Source organism: Coregonus clupeaformis, chromosome 40 (assembly GCF_020615455.1).
Source record: "Coregonus clupeaformis isolate EN_2021a chromosome 40, ASM2061545v1, whole genome shotgun sequence".
Classification (NCBI taxonomy): domain Eukaryota; kingdom Metazoa; phylum Chordata; class Actinopteri; order Salmoniformes; family Salmonidae; genus Coregonus; species Coregonus clupeaformis.
In genome coordinates this window covers 25,996,427-26,019,247 of record NC_059231.1, presented here as the reverse complement: position 1 = coordinate 26,019,247, position 22,821 = coordinate 25,996,427, and the positions used below count along the sequence as shown (strand labels likewise).

Sequence of the window (22,821 nt, the reverse complement as noted above, 5' to 3'; positions counted from 1 at the left end):
GAACAAAACACATATAGATTAACACACAAACACACCACTAAGGACTGAGAGTGATACACAGTTAGATTAACACACAAACACACCACTAAGGACTGAGAGCGATACACAGTTAGATTAACACACAAACACACCACTAAGGACTGTTAAGAGATACAGAGTTAGATTAACACACAAACACACCACTAAGGACTGAGACACACCGTTAGATTAAGACACAAACACACCACTAAGGACTGAGAGCGATACACAGTTCGATTAACACACAAACACACAATAAAGGACTGAGATACACAGTTAGATTAAGACACAAACACACCATTAAGGAATGAGAGCGATACACTGTTAGATTAACACACAAACACACCACTAAGGACTGAGATAAACAGTTAGATTAAGACACAAAAACACCACTAAAGACTGAGATACACAATTATATTAAGACACAAACACACCACTAAGGACTGTGAGCGATACACTAAGGACTGAGAGCGATACACAGTTAGATTAACACACAAACACACCACTAAGGACTGAGAGCGATACACAGTTAGATTAACACACAAACACACCACTAAGGACTGAGGGAGATACACAGTTAGATTAACATACAAACACACCACTAAGGACTGAGAGCGATACACAGTTAGATTAACACACAAACACACCACTAAGGACTGAGAGTGATACACAGTTAGATTAACACACACACACACACCACTAAGGACTGAGAGTGATACACAGTTAGATTAACACACAAACACACCACTAAGGACTGGGAGCGATACACAGTTAGATTAACACACAAACACACCACTAAGGACTGAGAGTGATACACAGTTAGATTAACACACAAACACACCACTAAGGACTGAGATACACAGTTAGATTAAGACACAAACACACCACTAAGGAATGAGAGCGATACACTGTTAGATTAACACACAAACACACCATTAAGGACTGAGATCAACAGTTAGATTTAGACACAAAAACACCACTAAGTACTGAGATACACAATTATATTAAGACAAACACACCACTAAGGACTGTGAGCGATACACTAAGGACTGAGAGCGATACACAGTTAGATTAAGACACAAACACACCACTAAGGACTGAGTGCGATACACATTTAGATTAACACACAAACACACCACTAAGGACTGAGAGAAATACACAGTTAGATTAACACACAAACACACTACTAAGGACTGAGAGAGATACACAGTTAGATTAACACACAAATACACCACTAAGGACTGAGAGCAATACACAGTTAGATTAACATACAAACACACCACTAAGGACTGAGAGCAATAAACAGTTAGATTAAGACACAAACACACCACTAAGGACTGAGAGCGATACACAGTTAGATTAACACACAAACACACCACTAAGGACTGTGAGCGATCGCTAAGGACTGAGAGCGATACACAGTTAGATTAACATACAAACACACCACTAAGGACTGAGAGCAATACACAGTTAGATTAACACACAAACACACCACTAAGGACTGTTAAGAGATACAGAGTTAGATTAACACACAAACACACCACTAAGGACTGAGACGATACACCGTTAGATTAAGACACAAACACACCACTAAGGACTGAGAGCGATACACAGTTCGATTAACACACAAACACACAATAAAGGACTGAGATACACAGTTAGATTAAGACACAAACACACCATTAAGGAATGAGAGCGATACACAGTTAGATTAACACACAAACACACCACTAAGGACTGAGAGCGATACACTGTTAGATTAACACACAAACACACCATTAAGGACTGAGAGAGATACACAGTTAGATTAACACACAAACACACCACTAAGGACTGAGATAAACAGTTAGATTAAGACACAAAAACACCACTAAGGACTGAGATACACAATTATATTAAGACAAACACACCACTAAGGACTGTGAGCGATACACTAAGGACTGAGAGCGATACACAGTTAGATTAACACACAAACACACCACTAAGGACTGAGAGAGATACACAGTTAGATTAACACACAAACACACTACTAAGGACTGAGAGCGATACACATTTAGATTAACACACAAACACACCACTAAGGACTGTTAAGAGATACACAGTTAGATTAACACACAAACACACCACTAAGGACTGAGAGCAATAAACAGTTAGATTAAGACACAAAAACACCACTAAGGACTGAGATACACAATTATATTAAGACACAAACACACCACTAAGGATTTAGAGAGATACACAGTTAGATTAACACACAAACACACCACTAAGGACTGAGAGCGATACACAGATAGATTAACACACAAACACACCACTAAGGACTGAGAGAGATACACAGTTAGATTAACACACAAACACACCACTAAGGACTGAGACACACCATTAGATTAAGACACAAACACACCACTAAGGAATGAGAGAGATACACAGTTAGATTAACACACAAACACACCACTAAGGACTGATTTACACAGTTAGATTAACACACAAACACACCACTAAGGACTGAGAGCAATACACAGTTATATTAACATACAAACACACCACTAAGGACTGAGAGCGATAAACTGTTAGATTATGACACAAACACACCACTAAGGACTGAGAGCGATACACAGTTAGATTAAGACACAAACACAACACTAAGGACAGTTAAGAGATATACAGTTAGATTAAGACACAAAAACACCAATAAGGACTGAGAGAGATACACATTTAGATTAACACACAAACACACCACTAAGGACTGAGAGAAATACACAGTTAGATTAAGACACAAACACACCACTAAGGACTGAGAGCGATACACATTTAGATTAACACACAAACACACCACTAAGGACTGAGAGAAATACACAGTTAGATTAACACACAAACACACTACTAAGGACTGAGAGAGATACACAGTTAGATTAACACACAAATACACCACTAAGGACTGAGAGAGATACACAGTTAGATTAACACACAAACACACCACTAAGGACTGTGAGCAATACACTAAGGACTGAGAGCGATACACAGTTAGATTAACACACAAACACACCACTAAGGACTGAGAGCGATACATAGTTAGATTAACACACAAACACACCACTAAGGACTGAGAGAGATACACATTTAGATTAACACACAAACACACCACTAAGGACTGAGAGAGATACACAGTATATACACAGAGTTATATTACACACTCAAAACACACACAAATAGGCACAGCACTGAACTCACCACACACAGCGCTGCCATAGAATTCCCAATAGATTACTGGGTCGTCATCAGAGCGGCCCTGCAGGTCAGCAAAATAATCTACAGGGAGAAGAGAGGGACAAACAGTATTTTAGGCGAAAGAGAGAGACAGAGAGAGACAGAGAGAGAGAGACAGAGACAGAGATCGAGAGAGACAGAGAGAGAGAGAGATAGCTGGCTTGGTTCAGGCCAAGGCTACAGGAATCTGCTAAAAATGAACCACACACACACACACTCTCTCTCAAGCATATCACACAGATCCGGAAACACACACACACAGATATCGGCACACACATCCTGAGTACATGTGTGTGCACACGCACACACACACAGAGGAAGGCATTTAGACACAGTGAGTACTGGGAGCGTCTGCATGCGCACACACACACAAACCTAGCACACACACACACAGATAGAGCAAGTGAGAGCTGGGCTGAGTGCCAGTACTGACGCGTTGGGCGTATGGCGTGTGTTTGGAGGGATTAACGGCCTCCAGATGAGTGGGACCAGGTGGAGGGAGGAGTACACACACACACAATCTCTGTCGCTTGCTCTTGCTCTTTCTGTCTCTGTTTCTCGCTCTCTCTGTAGCTCTCTCTGTCTATCATTCTAAACCTCTCTCCAGTGCCTTTCTCTATATCCACCTCCACCTGAATAGCACACTCAATCTGTATCACTACGAGTTTCTCTTTTACCATTATTCTCTATGTCTTCTCCCTCACTCTGCCTCTTCCTCTCCCTTTCTCGCCTTCTCTCTCAAGGTCGGCTGTCTGTCTCAGAGGTAATTGGGTTTTACTTGTTAGGGGTCTGTGTGTGTGTGGTTCCTTTTCTTCCTCCATGTGTATGTCGCACAGAGAGCTCATTTGTCTCTCTCTCACACACAGACACAGACACAGACACAGACACACAGACACACAGAAACACAGACACAGACACAGACACACTGTTTCTAGTCTCTAGAGTGAGTGTGCTCTCTGAGAAGCCCATGTCCGCACGTACACTAAGCAAACAGAGCGGATGTTGCTAAGTTACCAGATAGGCGAGAAAGCACGCACTCTGGCCAACTGAATCCCCTCACACAGGTGGTCTGGGGGTGGGGAGGGAGAAGGGACTGTTTTCAGCGTGTCTGTATGTGTGTGTTTGTGAGAAAGAAAGAGAGAAAGAAAAGGAGAGAGAAAAAGAGAGGGAGAAGGAATGTAAATGGTGAAGAGATTTTGGGCTAGGGAGTATGAGGGGTATAATGTGGTATAGAAGCAGTATATGAGGGGTATAATGTGGTATAGAAGCAGTATATGAGGGGTATAATGTGGTATAGAAGCAGTATATGAGGGGTATAATGTGGTATAGAAGCAGTATATGAGGGGTATATGAAGGGTATAGCAGGGATACAGTAGTTAGTGACTGACCAGTGAGGAATCGCTCCATGCTGTCGCTGTGGGTCATCTTGAGCAGACCGCGGCCGGAGTAGGTGACCAGAGTAGGGTCAGCCCCGTAGGACAGCAACACCCGAACTACGTCCAGATGGTCATTCTCCACCGCGTCATGCAGAGGCCTGGACACACACACACACGAATGAAAATTGTCTTCAAGGAAAAACACATTATGAGATACACATTGTGTGTGTGTCCATTTCTGCATATTAGTGTGTGTGTGTATACGGCTTTATGTGTGTTATGTGTGATGTGTGTGTGTGTGTTTTTGTATCATTCTGTGTAATGTATAGGGCATTGTGAATGTACCTGGTGCCGTCCTGTGCACTGCAGTTGATGTCGGCACCGTGCTCCAGCAGGTGTATGACTATGGAGATCCAGCCGCGGGCGCAGGCCTCGTGGAGTGCACAGTAGCCTGCATAGTCCCTGTGGTTCACCTCACACACACGGTTCTCCAGGCAGTACAACACCACCTCCTGCAGAGGACAGAGGGAGGGAGGTACAGATGAGTGTGTGTCTACACCACAAAGAACTGGACACACACATGCACGCTGCACGCACACAGAACGCGCACGTGTGCACACACACACACAACAGCACAGCAAGAATCCAAACCCAGAATTGGGACAACAACAATGACTCAGATAGAGCTAGTCTGTCTAACTCTGTCTGTCTGTCGTTCGTTCAACTATGGCCATGGTTGGAACACACTGTTGTAGAGCTTACGGCTGGAATCAGAACACACACAGATACACTACCGGTCAAAAGTTTTAGAATACCTACTCATTCAAGTTTTTTTTTTTTTTTACTATTTTCTACATTGTAGAATAATAGTGAAGACATCAAAACTATGAAATAACACATATGGAATCATGTAGTAACCAAAAAAGTGTTAAACAAATCAAAAAATATTTTATATTTGAGATTCTTGAAATAGCCACCCTTTGCCTTGATGACAGCTTTGCACACTCTGGGCATTCGCTCAACCAGCTTCATGAGGTAGTCACCTGGATTCCATTTGTTTAACACTTTTTTGGTTACTACATGATTCCATATGTGTTATTTCATAGTTTTGATGTCTTCACTATTATTCTATAATGTAGAAAATAGTACAAATAAAGAAAACCCTTGAATGAGTAGGTGTTCTAAAACCTTTGACCGGTAGTGTAGAGTGGAGTGGGAAAAAACTGTTCAAACTGTTCAGGAGTTGGAACCAATTATGTGGTTATGACAATGAGAGACGGAACACAGAGAGGGTTGGGCTGGGTTCCATTTGGTGTTCATCATCTCTTGTTACTAACCAACCTGAGGGAGCTGACACATTGACGCTTTACATGAACACCGCTAGCGGTGTGTGGAAACTTAAGTCTTGAGTGGAACGATTGCACAGCTTTGTTCTGGTAGTGTAGGGGTTATATGTGTCTTTATGGGGGTGCTCATTCAAAAAGAGAGCATTGGCACACGCACACGATCGCTCACACACACGTACGTGCCTCGCACACACGCACACACACACACACACACTCATATGAACCTAGGGAACGGTTCCAAACTTCCATTTCTATGCTAATTTTGGACAGCCGTCGACTGCAAGTGTTTATCATACACTTTCTCTCTGAGAGCAGGAGAAGAGGAAGAGAGGAGATGAGGAGGGAGGAGGGTAGTGGAGATGGAACAGGAGGAGTGGAGGAGACAAAGAGGAAAGGGAAATGAGGAAGAGGAGATAAGGAGAATGAACAGAGGAGGAAGAGGAGGGGGAATATAGAGTGAAGGAGAAGGAGAGGAAGGAGAGGACAAAGAGAAAGAGGAGGAAGAAGGATAGAAGTCCTCTAGCTCTGCCAACTGGAAATGGACTCAGGAGTGTACCCAAGCTCCAAGACTCCTCTTGCTGTGTGTGTATGTGTGCGAGTGTACGTCTCAGAGTGTGTGTGTGTGTGGCGGAAACCTAGCGCTAAACCTCTGGAGCCGTGTTTAATATCGCTGTGAGAGAGTGAGGAGCTTAGCACGAGAGCTCCAGCTCACAGCCAGACACACACACACTCCTCCGCAGTAAAATGAGACGCTCTCCCTCCCTCCTCCTCTTCCTTCTCTCTCTACCCCTGTCCTCTAATCTCCCTCTCTAGAATGCTTCCCTGCGCTCAACTGCAATCAATGCATCCCTCAGACATTTAACCCCTTACACACAACCATCATCACACCACACATCACAACAGCTCTCTCTGTGTGTGTGTGTGTGTGTGTGTGTGTGTGTGTGTGTGTGTGCGCGTGTGTGCCAGGACCACAGAGTGTGATCCCTTGCCAAGCCTTGCGAGTCGACAGGAGAGGCAGAGAAATCTGCTAAACACATACAGAGAAGGAAAGCTATGTATCACACACATGCATGCAAACACACACACAGAAATAGCAATACATTTATAGCATTTCTGGCTATAAGTCAGTGGTGAGGAGCTGAGCAGTATGGATGTAGAATGAGGCTGTATGTCTGAGCTGAAGCTGATGGGACCAAGCCCAGAGAGAAAGATGAAGATATCCACCGAGTCTCTTCTCATTACCATTTAAAATGCTGAAAGAGAGAGAGCAAGGGAGGGAGAGAGAGATAGAGAGAGGAAGAGAGAGAGTGGGCTTTCATGTGAAGCGGCACGAAGGGCAAAACTAAACCAACATGAAATATGCAGAATGCAGAGTGTTGGCTAGGGCATGCCAGGCGTGTGTGTGTTAAGTGTGCGCGCACGGGGGAGAGAGAGACACAGTGAGTGTTGGGAAGGGAGCATGAGTATGCTAGTGTGTGTGCTTACTGGGTCACTGTGTGTGTGTATATGTGTATATATGTGTGTGTGTGTGTGCATGTGTGTGTGTATATATGCGTGTGTGTGTCTCAGCTTTCATGTCTCTCTGCCTGCGTGTGAGAAGCGTGAGACGCTCTGTGTATGTGTGTGTGTATATGTATGTGTGTATGTGTGTGTGTGTGTGTGTGTGTGTGTGTGTGCAAGCCCCGGGGGTCTGCCCCAGGCTTATCGCACACAGGCAGTGAGAGACGCGCTTCCTGAGATGGAGAGGGAGAGAAAAAAGAGAGAGGGAGGGAGGGATAGGGGGAAGGAGAGAACCTGAGACTACACAAACAAGGCGCTGACCGCTGCACAAACAACAACCCCGCCTTCTCCTCCTCCCTCCCCTCCCTCCTTCTTTCCCCTCGACACATGGAGGAGAGGAAGGAGAAAAAAAAACGCTCTGAGAGAGACGCATAAATCAGAGCCGAGCCGGCTGACTGAGCCCCGCTGCTGCGCTGCGCCCGGTTGTGTGTGTGTGTGTGTGTGTGTGTGTGTGTGTGTGTGTGTGTGTGTGTGTGTGTGAGAAGAACAGCCGCCGCCACTGCTAACCACAGTCACCACGGCACATTAGAGGGCCATTAGAACACAATTATACTCCCAGCGCTTACCTCTTAGCCACACACACACACACACACAACCGCACACACACCCTACCCACCCTTCTTACTGCACCTATTTAACAGCCCCATCAAGACACCTCCATCAGAGATGAATTACACACACACACAGAGAGAAAGATTGACTGACACACACACGGCTGTACAGGCACACATGCTGCAGAGAAAGGAGAGATAATAGATGATAGACAGACACATAGTCTGCATGTGTTGAAAGGCGCTGAGAGAGGACCAACGCAATCCTGTGGAAATGAAACCAGGGGTTATAAAGAAATACAGGCTGGGTCTGTTTTAAACACACATAGTGGGCCGGGGGGGTTAATTAACAGCAATCTAACTGTCACTGACAGCCCACTTAATGAACTACAGCCCAGAGAGAGAGTCAGAGAGAGAGAAAGAAAGAGAGAAGGGAGGGAGGGAGGGAGGGAGGGAGGGAGGGAGGGAGGGAGGGAGGGAGGGAGGGAGGGAGGGGGAAATGTGTGTGGGTGTGTGTTCACGAGTTGCAGCATGTGTGTGGCTCTGAGAAAAAGAGGGGCTAAGTAGGCCTCCTGGGGAGAATCAAAGAAAGAGGGAGGACAGAGAGAGAGAAAGAGGGAGGAGAGAGAGAGAGCGAGGGAGGGAGGACAGAGAGAGAGAAAGAGGGAGGAGAGAGAGAGCGAGGGAGGAGAGAGAGAGGGCGAGGGAGGAGAGAGAGAGAGCGAGGGAGGAGAGCGTGAGAGCGAGGGAGGAGAGAGAGAGAGCGAGGGAGGAGAGCGTGAGAGCGAGGGAGGAGAGCATGAGGGCAAGAGGGAGATTGCGAGAGCGGAAGGAAAGCAGGGAAAGGAGCGGGAGTGTGTGAGATCAGAAAAAGCTGTGCCACAACAGAGACGGAGCACAAACATACACACACACGCACACACACACACACACACATATAGGGGCTAGTCTCTGCCCCAGAGAAGCTGAAAACAATCGGAGTACTGTCACATGCACACTCGTTCAAAAAAAGAACTGATCTTTTCCTCCTCCTTGTAAGTCTGCCACACTCATCCCTCCTTTCTCCAGACCTCATTCCTAAGCAGAGCATTATTCCACAGGGAAATACAACATTCCCACAATTCACTGCAGGGAAAATCCAGATTCACAGCCCAGCAGGGAAAGAGTTAAAAACTACCAAAATAAAAAAAAGATTAGAGAGGAAGAGAAAGGTGAGAGAAAGAGAGGAGAGAGAAAGAGAGGAGAGAGAAAGAGAGGAGAGAGAAAGAAAGGAGAGAGAAAGAGAAGAGAGAGAAAGAAAGGAGAGAGAAAGAGATGAGAGAGAAAGAGGAGAGAGGAAGAAAGGAGAGAGAAAGAGAGGAGAAAGAAAGAAAGGAGCGAGAGTGTCTGTGTGTGAATGTGAAGCAGCATTTAGTCTGCTTGTGAGCCCGACGATCCCTACGTGCTTCAGTGTTTGTGTGTGTGTGTGTATGTGTCTGTGTGTACGTGCCAACAACAATGTGAGTCACAAAGAGGGAGGGACAGAAGAGAGAGCGCTGGGAGGAAGGAGGGGGTGGAGAGCGAGGAGGGGGGAGAAAAACTGAGAGGGAGAGGGAGAGCGAGGAAACAGAGAGAAAAGGAGAGGGAGAGAGGGAGAGCGAGAACAAAGACAATATTTGTCTTACCTCGTATCCGAGCCGTGCTGCTCTCTGTAACAGCGTTTCTCCAGCGTTCTTGTTGACGATTAGTCTCCGCGCCTCTGGGGGGATGGGCCGCACCACAGGAGGCTCAGCAGGCGGGGCCCTCCTCACCCCTGCTCCCTCCAGTGGGACTGTCCCAGAGCCCTTCACCTGAGGGGGTAGCGAGGGCGGCCGCATCGCGGGGGAACAGGGCTTGACCGGAGAGCCGAGGTAATGGAGGGGAGAAGCGGGTCTCTTCCTCCGAGCACACTGCTCACTGACCTGGGGAAGAGAGAGACAGGAGGAGGAGGGGGTTAGCAAGAACACACACACACACCAATTCAGATATAGCTAGTCACACACACATACAGACAAACGCTCTCTCACACATGAAGCCGTACCCTCACACAACGTGTCTGTGTGCCCCCCCCCCCCAGCGGAATTCCGTGTCGGAGCAGCTGTTGTAATCTGAAGCGAGGGATGGGAACGGTGCGAGCGGAAAACAACTAGCCTTTTTTTCCCTCTCCTTTTTTCCCTTTCAACTCCGACACTTTAGACACTCAGCCACCACATTCCTGTGAGCTGTGTGGGCGAGAGAGAGAGAGAGAGAGAGAGAGAGAGAGAGAGAGAGAGAGAGAGAGAGAGAGAGAGAGAGAGAGAGAGAGAGAGAGAGAGAGAGAGAGAGAGAGAGAGAGAGAGAGAGAGAGAGAGAGAGAGAGAGAGAGAGAGAGAGAGAGAGAGAGAGAGAGAGAGAGAGAGAGAGACAGAGAGAGAGAGAGAGAGAGAGAGAGAGAGAGAGAGAGAGAGAGAGAGAGAGAGAGAGAGTGTGTAATTGAGTGCTCTACTGCTCAAATGCTCCAGGGTTTTCTCGTTATGTAAAGAATGCACATACACTCACACAGTGTTGGCATTGACCTACACAATAACACACACTCCCAACGCTTGAAGCCGGAGATAAACACACAGACACACACACACACACACAAACACGCACACTTAACACACACACACACACACACACACACACACACACACACACACACACACCCACCCACATACACACACACACTAAGATACCTTTCATACCAAGACGTTTTCTGCTAATTTTACCATGCCACCAACTTTTTGCTGCTTTTTCTTTATATCTGAAAGGTATTGCCGGCAACAAAGCCCTGTACTTTTATTTCTGCCAACCGACCTAGTAATGATTGCGGTAATGTATTTAAAAGTCCCGCCAACCCCTCAGTATAAACGTCGCCTTCCATCTTACCATCTTTGGCACGCATTAAATCATGAATATTCTATTGTTGTCCGACATCAAACCTGTCCTTCACAGAATTAGGTTACATTTATTCTCTCCATTTAAATGTATGTAGTTCTGTCCTTGAGCTGTTCTTGCCTATTGTCACAAAAATGCTTGGGGGAATCCAACATCCAACGTGGATCAAAAAAGCTACTTTCTGAAATCATCCTACAGAGGTTCATTCAGATCAGATTTTTAATTTATTGACATGATCGGAAGGAGCAGATTCTAATGCTTCTATGACAAAAGAAAATGAGAACAAAATACAACTTTTCTGTTATATGACAGCGGTTCAACATGGCCGTGACACTCAAGTTGTTTGGAAAAAATATGATTTCTATTTTATTCTGGCATATTCCATTTTATTAATTCTTACTTTAAAATATAGGCCTGTTGACTGATCAGGGCAGGGGAATGTAGTCCAAGTGTGTCTCTTGTCTCTTTAATTAACAAAATAAGAACTATTGATTTCATTTGTATGGCGCAGCCATGGGCTGCACAGACCAGTAACATAATTAAACTCAAAATATGCTATTCTATTCTTTTGAAAATAAATGTTATTAGTCTTATGTTTCTTAGGATGTGCATAAACAAATTAATAATGGATTTTCTTTGTCTAACCAGCTCATATTATTACCACAACTTTTTATTCAACATAACAGGGAAATACAAGGATAATATTTACCAATTATTTACAATTATACAACGTGTGGGTCTAATCCTAAATGCTGATTGGTTAAAACCACATTCCAGCCAGTGTCTATTCCACAAGTTACCAAGGGCTAAATCTATTACATTAAAATGCCTATTTACTCTGTTCCATCTGACTTCGCAATCCACTGTTTCATCAGCCCAGCCAAGCACTTTATAAACTTGATCTCCTCTATAAAAAGCATCTAGACATTATCTCACATTTCTTTTAGACTAACATTTAGTTTTCAACAGAGGAGATTTGTATAAACCTTGCCGTCTGTCTCTCCAACATTTGCAATATTGTTTCAATATTCAAATAATATTTCCTGCTGTTCCATAGTAATGAACGTATAGGGGTCGGGAGTTGGGACGAGACAGACAGGCAGGCAGCGTTTCTCAGCCAGTCGAAATTATGAATCAGCTGGGATCATTTTTATGGATATATAAAAAGAAATGTCAATTGAAAAAAGGTCAAACGAAACGTGCAGCTAGTTTGCAGTCTTTCCAGCTTCAGTTTGAAGTGATTCTGTTAGCTGTGATGATGGCTAGCTCCTCTGAACAACAGTGTCCTGACGAGAGAGCACATTTTCTATGCCAGGCGAAATCATTACTCATTAGCTCATTGTTATGGATAGGTCAAAATAAATGTTACTAGAAAACAGCTTAAACAAATGCAAATGCAGCTAATGTTGTTATTCTGGCTGCACTGTTTGACGTGACTGTAAGTTAGCCGTAGTTGGCTAGCTAGTAAGCAAGGGATAAGAACGTTGCCACCCAGTATGGCAATGGAACATTTAGAACGAAGGACTGGGTCACGTCCATAGATACAGAACAAAAAGACTGAACGACTGGGTCGTGTCTCTGGCAACCGAACCGATAGAACGAACGACCAGCCGGCTTGGGTAGCAACCCTAAAGCGAGAGTGTCTGTGTGTGAATGTGAAGCAGCATTTAGTCTGCTTGTGAGCCCGACGATCCCTACGTGCTTCAGTGTTGGGACTATATCTTGTGGAAGGATGAAATAGTACGAATAAATTCATCAAAATAACATTTTTAATGAAAATATGTCAATCATTATTTGAATATGTTGGTAACCCGTTTTATAGAAGTGATAATGCCCTCGAAGCCGGTGTTTGGAGGATATATTGGCATGGTTTTCCGGCCCTCGACTTCTTCTTGGGCCTAACAACTCCCGTGCCAATATATCCTCCAAACACCGGCTTCTCGGGCTATGGCAAGCTGCTAACTTACTGTTGTGAATGTGAAGAAATTAAAGCAGTGGAAGGTCTGAATTTAAACGAAGGAATCTAGAACATGCAGCTGTCAGGTTACCATGACAATGGTCATAAAAACAGGGTCAAAGTTGAATGTCTCTTGCTCCTTGCTGGTAAACGAAATGGCTATATAAAAGGTGAATACCGATAAGAGAGGTAAAATTAGGGCTGTTTGAAAGAAACATTGCCCAATTGTTTTTACAGGCAAAATACCTTGAATCCTATGTCAAAGAAGTGTAATACACACAAAAAACACACACACACAGAACAACAACACACACACACACAAACATACACACACAAAAACACAATCCACAGGGAGTTTTCCAGGGCAGGAAGATGTCAGAGCAGCAGCAGCACTCTAAACATCGTAAACATATTTAATCCCTTTCTCTCTCTCATTCCCCCTTCTCCCTCTCAGTCTCTCTATTCCATGTAATTTCAGCAACCCATGACATCCACCATCTCAGATTGTTCTGAAATTGTTTTTGTAGTTAGAAACAGGTAGGATTGTTGTTTCTGAAACATTATTTTGTTGAAATTAAATTTTATCTTGGAGAAATTAAGCTAATTGATTGCGCCCAAATTGTCAATTTTCATGTAATTTATAGGATTCAGATAATATTCAATAAATATAGTACCCAACATCTGATTTAAGACATGAGGAATCCCCCTAAAAATTCAAAACCCACCCACGGACCCCCCCACACCCCATGCCAATCCCACGCCAACAGCCAGTATACAGTATCAGTTCTCTATGTTTGACAAATAGTATGAAGCTGTGGCTTGGAGTATTGTTTCTCCATACTATGTAATGTATTCCTTCTGATTATGTTTTTTTCTCCTGTTCAGAGAAATTAGTCATCGAAGTCGCTTGCATTATTTACCATAAATTAGTGTGAAAGTACTAGGTTTTGACCACTAGATGCCGCTGTTCCTGCTAAACCGCAACACTCATCAATTTTGCTGGTCTCTTGTGTATATTAAATAGATCACAACATTTCCTTTGCAACTTTGGGTACAAAACCAATTGGCATAGCGTTGTCCAGGTTAGGGGAGGGTTTGGCAGGTGGGGTTTTACTTGGCTCATCGCGCTCTAGCGACTCCTTGTGGCAGGCTGGGCGCCTGCAAGCTGACTTTGGTTGTCAGTTGAACGGTGTTTCCTCCGACACATTGGTGCAACTGGCTTCCGGGTTAAGCAAGCAGGTGTTAAGAAGCACGGCTTGGCGGGTCATGTTTCGGAGGACGCATGACTCGACCTTCGCCTCTCCCAAGCCCGTTGGGGAGTTGCAGCGATGAGACAAAAACGTAATTGGATCGCAATTGGATATCATGAAATTGGGGAGAAAAAGGGGAAAAAATAAAATATAGAAAAAATTAAAATAAAAAGGATAGTTGGGTTGAAGGATTAGGTTGCTATTAAGACAAACGGAATTGTTTTCATGGAGGACTGGCTTGAATTGTGAGGATGACCACACAATTTATTTTCATAATGAGACAGATCTATTGGTTTTCTACCCAAAGTTGCAAAGGAAATGTTGTGATCTAGTTAATGAACACAAGAGACCAGCAAAATTGATAAAGAGTGTGGTGGTATAGCAGGAACAGTGGCATCTAGTGGTCAAAATCTGTTACTTTCACACTACTTTATGCTAAATAATGCAAAGCGACTTCAATGGCTAATTTCTCTGAACAGGGGAAAAAAACATCACCAGATTCACAGGGAATGCATTACATAGTATGGAAAAGCAATACGACAAGCCACAGCTTCATACTACTTGTCAAACATAGAGAACTGGTTGTTGGGATGGCTTTTGCATTGGGTGTGGGGTGTGGGGGGTCCGTGGGTGGTTTTTGACCTTTTCTTTTTATTTATTCCTCATGTCTTACTCATTGGTAGGAAGAAGTTTGATCCAAATTGGATGTTGGGTAATATATTTATTGCATATTATCTGAATCCTATAAATTAAAATGGCCAATTTGGGTGCAATCGATTAGCTTAATTTCTCAGAGATCAAATTATATTTCAACAAAATAACATTTCAGGAACGCTAATAGTATCTGTTACTAACTACAGAAACGATTTCAGAATAATCTGAGATGGTGGGTGTCGAAATCCTCTTTCTTGTGCTTTTTGAGGTGGACCGACCCTCCTCGATCCACTGTCTCTGTAATTTATCTCACCGTCTCTCCCAGGCCCATTCTAGCCTGTTAAATCAGACACCAGACCTGTTAACACTGAAACGCCAATGACTCCACCACACTCACCTTGTCCTCCAAAGCTGCTCCCAGATCAGTGCTTCCATGTTGGTTGCTGCTGCCATTCAGCAGCTCTCTCCTCCGCTCCCTCTCTCTCTGGCTGGTGTGTTTGGTCTTGCACGGCCGCTTGCCCTTGGGTTTGTCCGTGTCACTATGACGACGGGGCTTGAGAGAGGCGGTGTCTTCGGTGGGGGGCTCAGGGGCCGAGGAGGGGGGGCACTGACCCTCAGTCTTCACCCCCAGCCCTCCTCTCCTGGGCTCCTTGGATCCCCAGTCACAGCCTGGCCCCATGAGGGGCCCCTGGGGGGCAGATCTGTCCCTCTGCTGGGTCGAAGGGAGCAGTCCAACTACAGGACAGAGAGAGAGAGGGAGAGAAAGAATGTAAGTTTAGAAAGGAAGAGAAAGACATTCACTGTGAAAGAGAGACTGAAGGATAGGGGTGCAGAGGTAAAGCTCGACTAGCTCTCTACGTCTGCTGATTTATTAATGAGGATGAATATCTCTGTCTGGGAGCGCGCGCGCACACACACACACACACACACAAGCACACACACACACAAACACATTGTAGAGGCACTCTCAGTTTGAGTAATGAGTAAATGCAATTCCCACTGTCTTTTTTCAACCTCACACACACAGTGAAGAAGTACCCATGATGGACATTTTAAAAAATGTCCTTGAAATTACAATGGCTGGAGGGTGAGGGTGGTTGGCCTACAAGTCTAAATATTTTCTTCCCTGGAAAACACATTACACACACACTGTCTCTTAAAGCTCCCCCCAATACACTCACCCGTACATACATCAGTCACACCCACACCAGTAGACACACTCACCCGTACACACAGTGGTGGAATATTACGCCTCATTAACCCAGGACAGTGGTTGCCGTAGTGCTGTAATTAAATAGGTCGGAGGAGGGCGACGCCTCGCTGTCAATCATACTCTCTGGTTACCACGGAATCATCAAGACAGCAGGTAATACCCTTTCTTACTCTCCTTCTTTAATCCCTCTCTCTTTCTTAGTATATTCATCTCACACTTTTTCTCAACTGTGGTGTGAGCACGGGGAAAGCCCTAGTTTAACACTCTCTCTCTGTCTTTCTCTCTCTCTTTGTTTTTCTCTCTCTATTTGACTGGCCTTGAAGGGAAACAGTCATTCATCACACGTTAGTCACACTACACCTGCCCCCATATTTCTAAAAGGCATGTGCACGTGCTCTCACTCACACACACACAGGCTCACACACAGGCTCACACACACACACACACACACACATTCAGATATTCCTGCTACACCATCATGTCTGTGCCAGTTACCAGTTAATCTGACTATTCTCTCATTATTAATTGTATTTATTTATAAAATGTAAGGGCTTTCTGTATTGTTATCTAATGTTGGTGGGCCATATATACCTGTTTTAATGATACTCCTCAATTTCCCTTAAGTGTACTTTTACAGAGATGAGATTTACTTCAAAATGCATTCACCCTATTGCTTACACATATCAAGTTGTTTCAGATCTACACAAGTGCCTAGGGAGGAGGGGTTAGGGTTTGTTCTGGACAGGGCCTACCTATACTGGCCCAATAAGCACATGCCATAGAGCTATCCCTTATTGGGACAGTGGTTAGTGTGTTTATCATTGGTGCTGGTGGCCCGGGTTCAAGACCTGCTAGGGGAGTCACCCTACTCTCACATTCTTAGCAATATACTGTATGTTAATGTCATTATTTGGCAACAGTTACAACACACCTATCTGATCTAATTAAAATAAGTATCTAATTGAAAGATGGGAATCGGTAGAATTCTCGATAGCTGAGCATCTACAAGACAACGCTCTATCATCTTTTTGAAATCCACGCCACATATATCATGTAGAACAAACATGTCTCTGATTAGGAATCACATCAGCTCACATTGCATTTCTATCTGGAACATTCCAATGTGTTGCCAAAACATGGCCCAGGTGGTGGTGTTGCTTCTGATAGAAATATACCTAGGTTGCCATATTCTCAGAATATCAGAAATGTGTATATTTACAGTAGCATGTCTTTACTTTCTCACATTTGCCATTTAAGCAATGATTATGCCAGTTGTACCAAAACAATGCACAACACAGAGTTCCATCTCCAAGCTTTAACGTGGAAAAACAGACCAACTGCAACAGAATCACTTGACATACATGGTATGTGGTGTTGATTTCAAGAAGACAGTGGAGAGATGCTCAGCTATATAGAATTAACAAATACTGATAACTTATGAGAGGTAGTGGAAATGTGGTTATAATTCATGCTCAAGGCGTAATCCTACAGATTCCCATCTTTCAATGAGAAACTCATTTTAATTCGATCAGATCGGTGTGTTGTAACTGTTGCCAAATAATGACATTAACATAGAGTATATTGCTAAGAATGTGAGAGTAGGGTGACTCCCATAGCGGGTCTCGAACCCAAGCCACCAGCACCAATGACAAATGCCCTCACCACTGTCCCAATAAGGGATATCTCTCAAGCAAGTGCTTATTGGATCAGTATAGGTAGGCCTTGTCCAGAACAAACCCCGCTTCCCTAGGCACTGAAACAACTTGATAGGTGTAACCAATAGGGTGAATGCACTCTGAAATAAATCTCAGCTCTGTTAAAAGTACACTCAAGAAAATATTTTATTGATCATAATGATTCAGGAGTATCATTAAAATATATGGCCCACCAACATTAGACAACTATACAGAAAGCCCTTAAATTGCTGAAATAAGCAAATAAAATCAATGATGAGGGAATAGTCAGATTAACTGATACCTTACACGGACATGGAGGTGTAAAGATCAGCGTACCGTGAACCAAGAGGCTGTGAGTTCAAATCCCAGTTGAGGACATGTTGAATAATAATTACCGATTAATTGAACATGCCCAATGTAATCCTGTGTGTCAAATATATAAGTTCAAAACTATCTTAAAAGCACTGTGTGTGAGTATCCCTAACCTTACCAATAGACAAAGAGCTGTGAATGGATCAGTGGTTCACCAATCAGGGCATTGATTGGCTCGGCAACAGTAACATGATATGTAATGATTCTTTGGGGGGGACACAAATGTTTTTCCAACGTTCCCATGGAACGTTAATATCTTACGTTCTGACCTAATGAGACTCTTAAAGGAACGTTCTCTAAAGTTGTGGGAACGTTAGTTGTTAGTTTTAACCACAGACACAGCCTCTCTAACACTCTAAACCCTAAACACGCTAAAGAGACCTCCACAGGCCCTCTGGACCCAGCAGGAAGTGTCCTCCTATGTCACTTCCTGTCCACTCTGCTGGGAAAGCCCCTGATCCCTGGCAGGCTGACTACGCCGCTAATGTAGAGAGGAAGTGACATCACAAAGCACAGGGATATTGAAGGCTAAACCTGTCACGACCTCCGTCGAAGCTGCCTCCCCTCCTTGTTTGGGCAGGCTTCGGCGTTCGTCGTCACCGGCCTACTAGCCACTGCCGCTCCATTATTCATCATTCCATTTGTCTTGTCTTGTCAATCACACACACCTGGTTCTTATCCACTCATTAGTCCATGTATAAGTGTTCCCTCTGCCCCCCTTGTCCTTGTGGGTGATTGTTTAATTGTGAGAGTAGTGTAGCTCGGTGGAGCTACTCGTACCTTGTTATTGCCGGGGTAGATATTTCCCCTGTGCCTGTTATTGTTGGAGCTACCGTTACCTTGTATTGCCAGGGTAGATTTTCCCCTGTGCCTGTTTCGTTTGTCCAGCACTATTTGTGTACGATGGAATACCCTCCTGCGCCTGCTCCTTCTATCACACTCATCACAAAACCATAGAGAGCCTAGATTAACTTCTGTCTGTGGCTTCAACACTGCTGTCAGAGAGGAGATATTGAGGAGATGCGAAGGACATAAAAAAAGATATGGAACAGCTTATTGCAAAGTAAAGTTTATGTACCGGGGGGCTAGGGTTAGTCTATTATATCTGGTGTATATCTGGTGTTATTCTCCTGTCTTATCCGGTGTCCTGTGTGAATTTAAGTATGCTCCCCCTAATTCTCTCTCTCTCCCTCCCATCCCGGAGGACCTGAGCCCTAGGACCATGCCTCAGGACTACCTGGCCTGATGACTCCTGGCTGTCCCTAGTACACCTGGTCGTGCTGCTGCTCCAGTTTCAACTGTTCTGCCTGCGGCTATGGAACCCTGACCTGTTCACCGGACGTGCTACCTTGTCCCGGACCTACTGTTTTCAACTCTCTCTCTCTACCGCACCTGCTAGTTCAACCTCTAAATGCCCGGCTATGAAAAGCCAAGTGACATTTACTCCTGATGTACTGACCTGTTGCAACCTCTACAACCACTGTGATTATTATTTGACCCTGCTGGTCATCTATGAATGTTTGAATATCTTGGAGAAAAATCCAATGTACTGTTATAATCTCCACCCGGCACAGCCAGAAGGGGACTGGCCACCCCTCAGAACCTAGATCCTCTCTAGGTTTCTGCCTTTCTAGGGAGTTTTTCCTAGCCACCGTGCTTCTACATCTGCATTGCTTGCTGTTTGGGGTTTTAGGCTGGGTTTCTGTACAGCACTTTGTGACATCTGCTGATGTAAAAAGGGCTTTATAAATTACATTTGATTGATTGATTAAAGACTGCTCCATACTGTACATAGTAGGAGTAAAAGCCCACTACCACTGGCGACAAGGCTACAGGACAACCCCACAGAGACAATCAGAATCAGACAACTCAGACGGACAGACAGACTGCAGACAGACTGCCTACCTCGTTTAGCGTCTCCATTAGCCAGCATCTCTCTGGCCCAACTCTTCGTGATCTCTGGCTTCTGTGACAGAGGTTTCACTTCCGGGTCAACCTTGAACTTCCTGTCCTGAGTGGGCGGGGCATGGGCTGGGGTCCAGGTTGGGGTCGGGGGTAGTGGCCGGGGCAGGAAGGAGGGACTGTGATGTGATGACCATGTCCTCTCCTCTTTGACCTCTGGCCTCTCGGGGGAGGAAGCGGTGGGCTTGCGGAGGTGGAGCCCCTTCAGCTCGATACACACCTTCAGCTTCCTCACCTCTTCATCATCATCATCATCATCATTAGTAGTAGGAGCCGTAGGTTGCTCACTGCCCCACAGCACACACACATCTACGGACCCAGAGAGTGGGCATTATTGGAGAACAAACACACACACACACACACACACACACACAATAGGACACATACAGACACACCCACACTTACAGACACAGGAGTACAACATAAACAGACACACGCATGCATGGACACACATACACACATACACACACACGCATGGACACACATACACACATAGAGACAAAAAAGACACAAGGCCCACTCTCACAAGCTGATGAGCTGTACAGCCTCATGTAAGCTACACTTTAAGCATAGGCAAAGCCTTTGTGTGTGTGTGTTTGTGTGTTTGTGTAAGAGAGAGAGAAAGAGAGAGTGAGGGGGCGGAAAGAGAGAGAGAAGTGGGGGGGGGGTTCTCAAATGCCCCAGGGAGGAATAGCCCTCTCGCCTGCCAGCACTGGGAGAGCGAGTGCAACCACATGCCAAAAGAAAAGGGGAAAAAGAACAGAAACCCAAACACGCAAGGGAAGAAAGAAAGGATATGAAAAGAAAAGAGCAGCTTTGAAGGTAGTGGTAGAGGAATGGAGAGAATGGCTGTCCTGCTCCCTCCCTTCTCCCTCTCTCTCTCTCAAAGACAGGATTAAACACTTCTCTCACTCCTCTCCTCTCCTCTTGTGTGTTCTCTCTCGCTCATGCTCTATCTTCACTGAACTGGCTGCCACACAGAGAGAGGGATGGGACAGAGAGAAAGAGAAATGAAGGACAATGGTTGTGGGAGAAAAAGGAGAGAGGGTTGGAACAGACAGAGGGTTGAAAGAGAGAGGGAACAGAGATGGAGGGGGGAGAGAGAGCCAGACAGAGCAAGAGAGATTGGACACCTACGGTGATGAGGCAAAGAGAGAGGGGTGAGAGGAGGGACAGAGAGAGGGGTGAGAGGAGGGAGAGAGAGAGAGGGGTGAGAGGAGGGACAGAGAGAGAGGGGTGAGAGGAGGGGCAGAGAGAGGGGTGAGAGGAGGGACAGAGAGAGAGGGGTGAGAGGAGGGGCAGAGAGAGAGGGGTGAGAGGAGGGACAGAGAGAGAGGGGTGAGAGGAGGGGCAGAGAGAGAGGGGTGAGAGGAGGGGCAGAGAGAGAGGGGTGAGAGGAGGGACAGAGAGAGAGGGGTGAGAGGAGGGGCAGAGAGAGAGGGGTGAGAGGAGGGGCAGAGAGAGAGGGGGTGAGAGGAGGGACAGAGAGAGAGGGGTGAGAGGAGGGACAGAGAGAGAGGGGTGAGAGGAGGGACAGAGAGAGAGGGGTGAGAGAGAGACAGAGAGAGAGGGGTGAGAGGAGGGACAGAGAGAGAGGGGTGAGAGGAGGGACAGAGGGAGAGGGGTGAGAGGAGGGACAGAGAGAGAGAAAGGGTGAGATGGAGAGAAAAGGCTGAAAGAGCCACATTGACACGGGTCGATAAGAGAAAACTACATCCCCCACACTCACCTGAAGTCATCCTGGCCTTCTCTGAGCTATTTTCTCCTTCCTCCTCTCCCTTCTGTAGGCTGTGTGTGTGTTTCCTAATGGCTACCATGCCCTGCACACCCTTCTCCTGGGGGTGCCCGTCTGCCGGTGCCAGTACTGGGGGTGAACATCGCCAACCCTCGCCCTCTCTAGCACCATCTCTAGCCCCCTCCCAGGCCTCCTGTCCTGGGTACAGGCTCTCCCTCTGGCCCCCACACCTCTGTAGGACTGGGACTCTGTTGTTCCCATAGTCCTGCCTTCCACCTAAACCAGGGAGGAAGACCGAGAGTGGAGAGAAGGAAAGGGGGGGAAGCGGAGGAGAAAGAAGCCATGGAGAGAGGGGAGAGATGGAGGGTGCCGAGAGAGTGAGGGAAAGCGAGAGAAAGAGAGGAGGAGAAAGAGTGAGAGAAGGGCTGTTAAACAGCAGCCAACGTTTATTCTCTTCTAAAGACAGGCTATAAAACTTTGATGGTGTAAAGAGTGTCAGTGGAGCTAACAGTCTAACCATTCACACCGGCGCTGCCACTATGGAAAAGAGGGAGAGAGGGAGAAAGAGAGAGAGGGAGGGAACAAGAGGATTTATTTTTATTTAGGACGAAAACACTCCATTCTCTCCCTCTCTCCTCCCCCATCCACCCCCTGGCATGACCCTGCCACGCCCTTCCCACACTGAGCGTGACGCTCGCTCTCCCTTTCTCTCCCTCTCTCTGCCATAATTAGGCTCCCACGTCAGTCCAGGGCTCGCTTCAATACACAGCTGGGCTCCCCGCCAACACAAGTAACCCCCCCTCCATCCCTCTTGCTCTCTCTCTCTTTCCCTCCCTCGCACTCTCTCCCTCTCTTTCTCTGGCACACTCTCTATTCCTCGCTCACTCCCATTCTTCTCTCCCATTCGCTTTCACTCACTAACTATTCCTCTTCCCTCTCTATAACTT

The 22,821-nt window shown here is 45.6% G+C and overlaps 1 protein-coding gene across 1 annotated transcript in view; it reads right to left on the bottom strand.

Annotated features, from left to right (window-relative positions):
• The window catches only part of LOC121571602 (BCL-6 corepressor), a 56,653-nt gene that overhangs the window by 8,486 nt on the left and 25,346 nt on the right, over positions 1 to 22,821 (bottom strand). The window contains exons 8-14 of the mRNA XM_045212122.1: positions 21,869 to 22,150; positions 20,083 to 20,448; positions 15,314 to 15,651; positions 9,783 to 10,058; positions 5,007 to 5,173; positions 4,674 to 4,819; positions 3,250 to 3,327 (exon numbers count right to left, since the gene is read on the bottom strand). Of these exons, the coding sequence (XP_045068057.1) occupies positions 3,250 to 3,327; positions 4,674 to 4,819; positions 5,007 to 5,173; positions 9,783 to 10,058; positions 15,314 to 15,651; positions 20,083 to 20,448; positions 21,869 to 22,150 (1,653 nt within the window). The remainder of the gene's footprint in view (positions 1 to 3,249; positions 3,328 to 4,673; positions 4,820 to 5,006; positions 5,174 to 9,782; positions 10,059 to 15,313; positions 15,652 to 20,082; positions 20,449 to 21,868; positions 22,151 to 22,821) is intronic.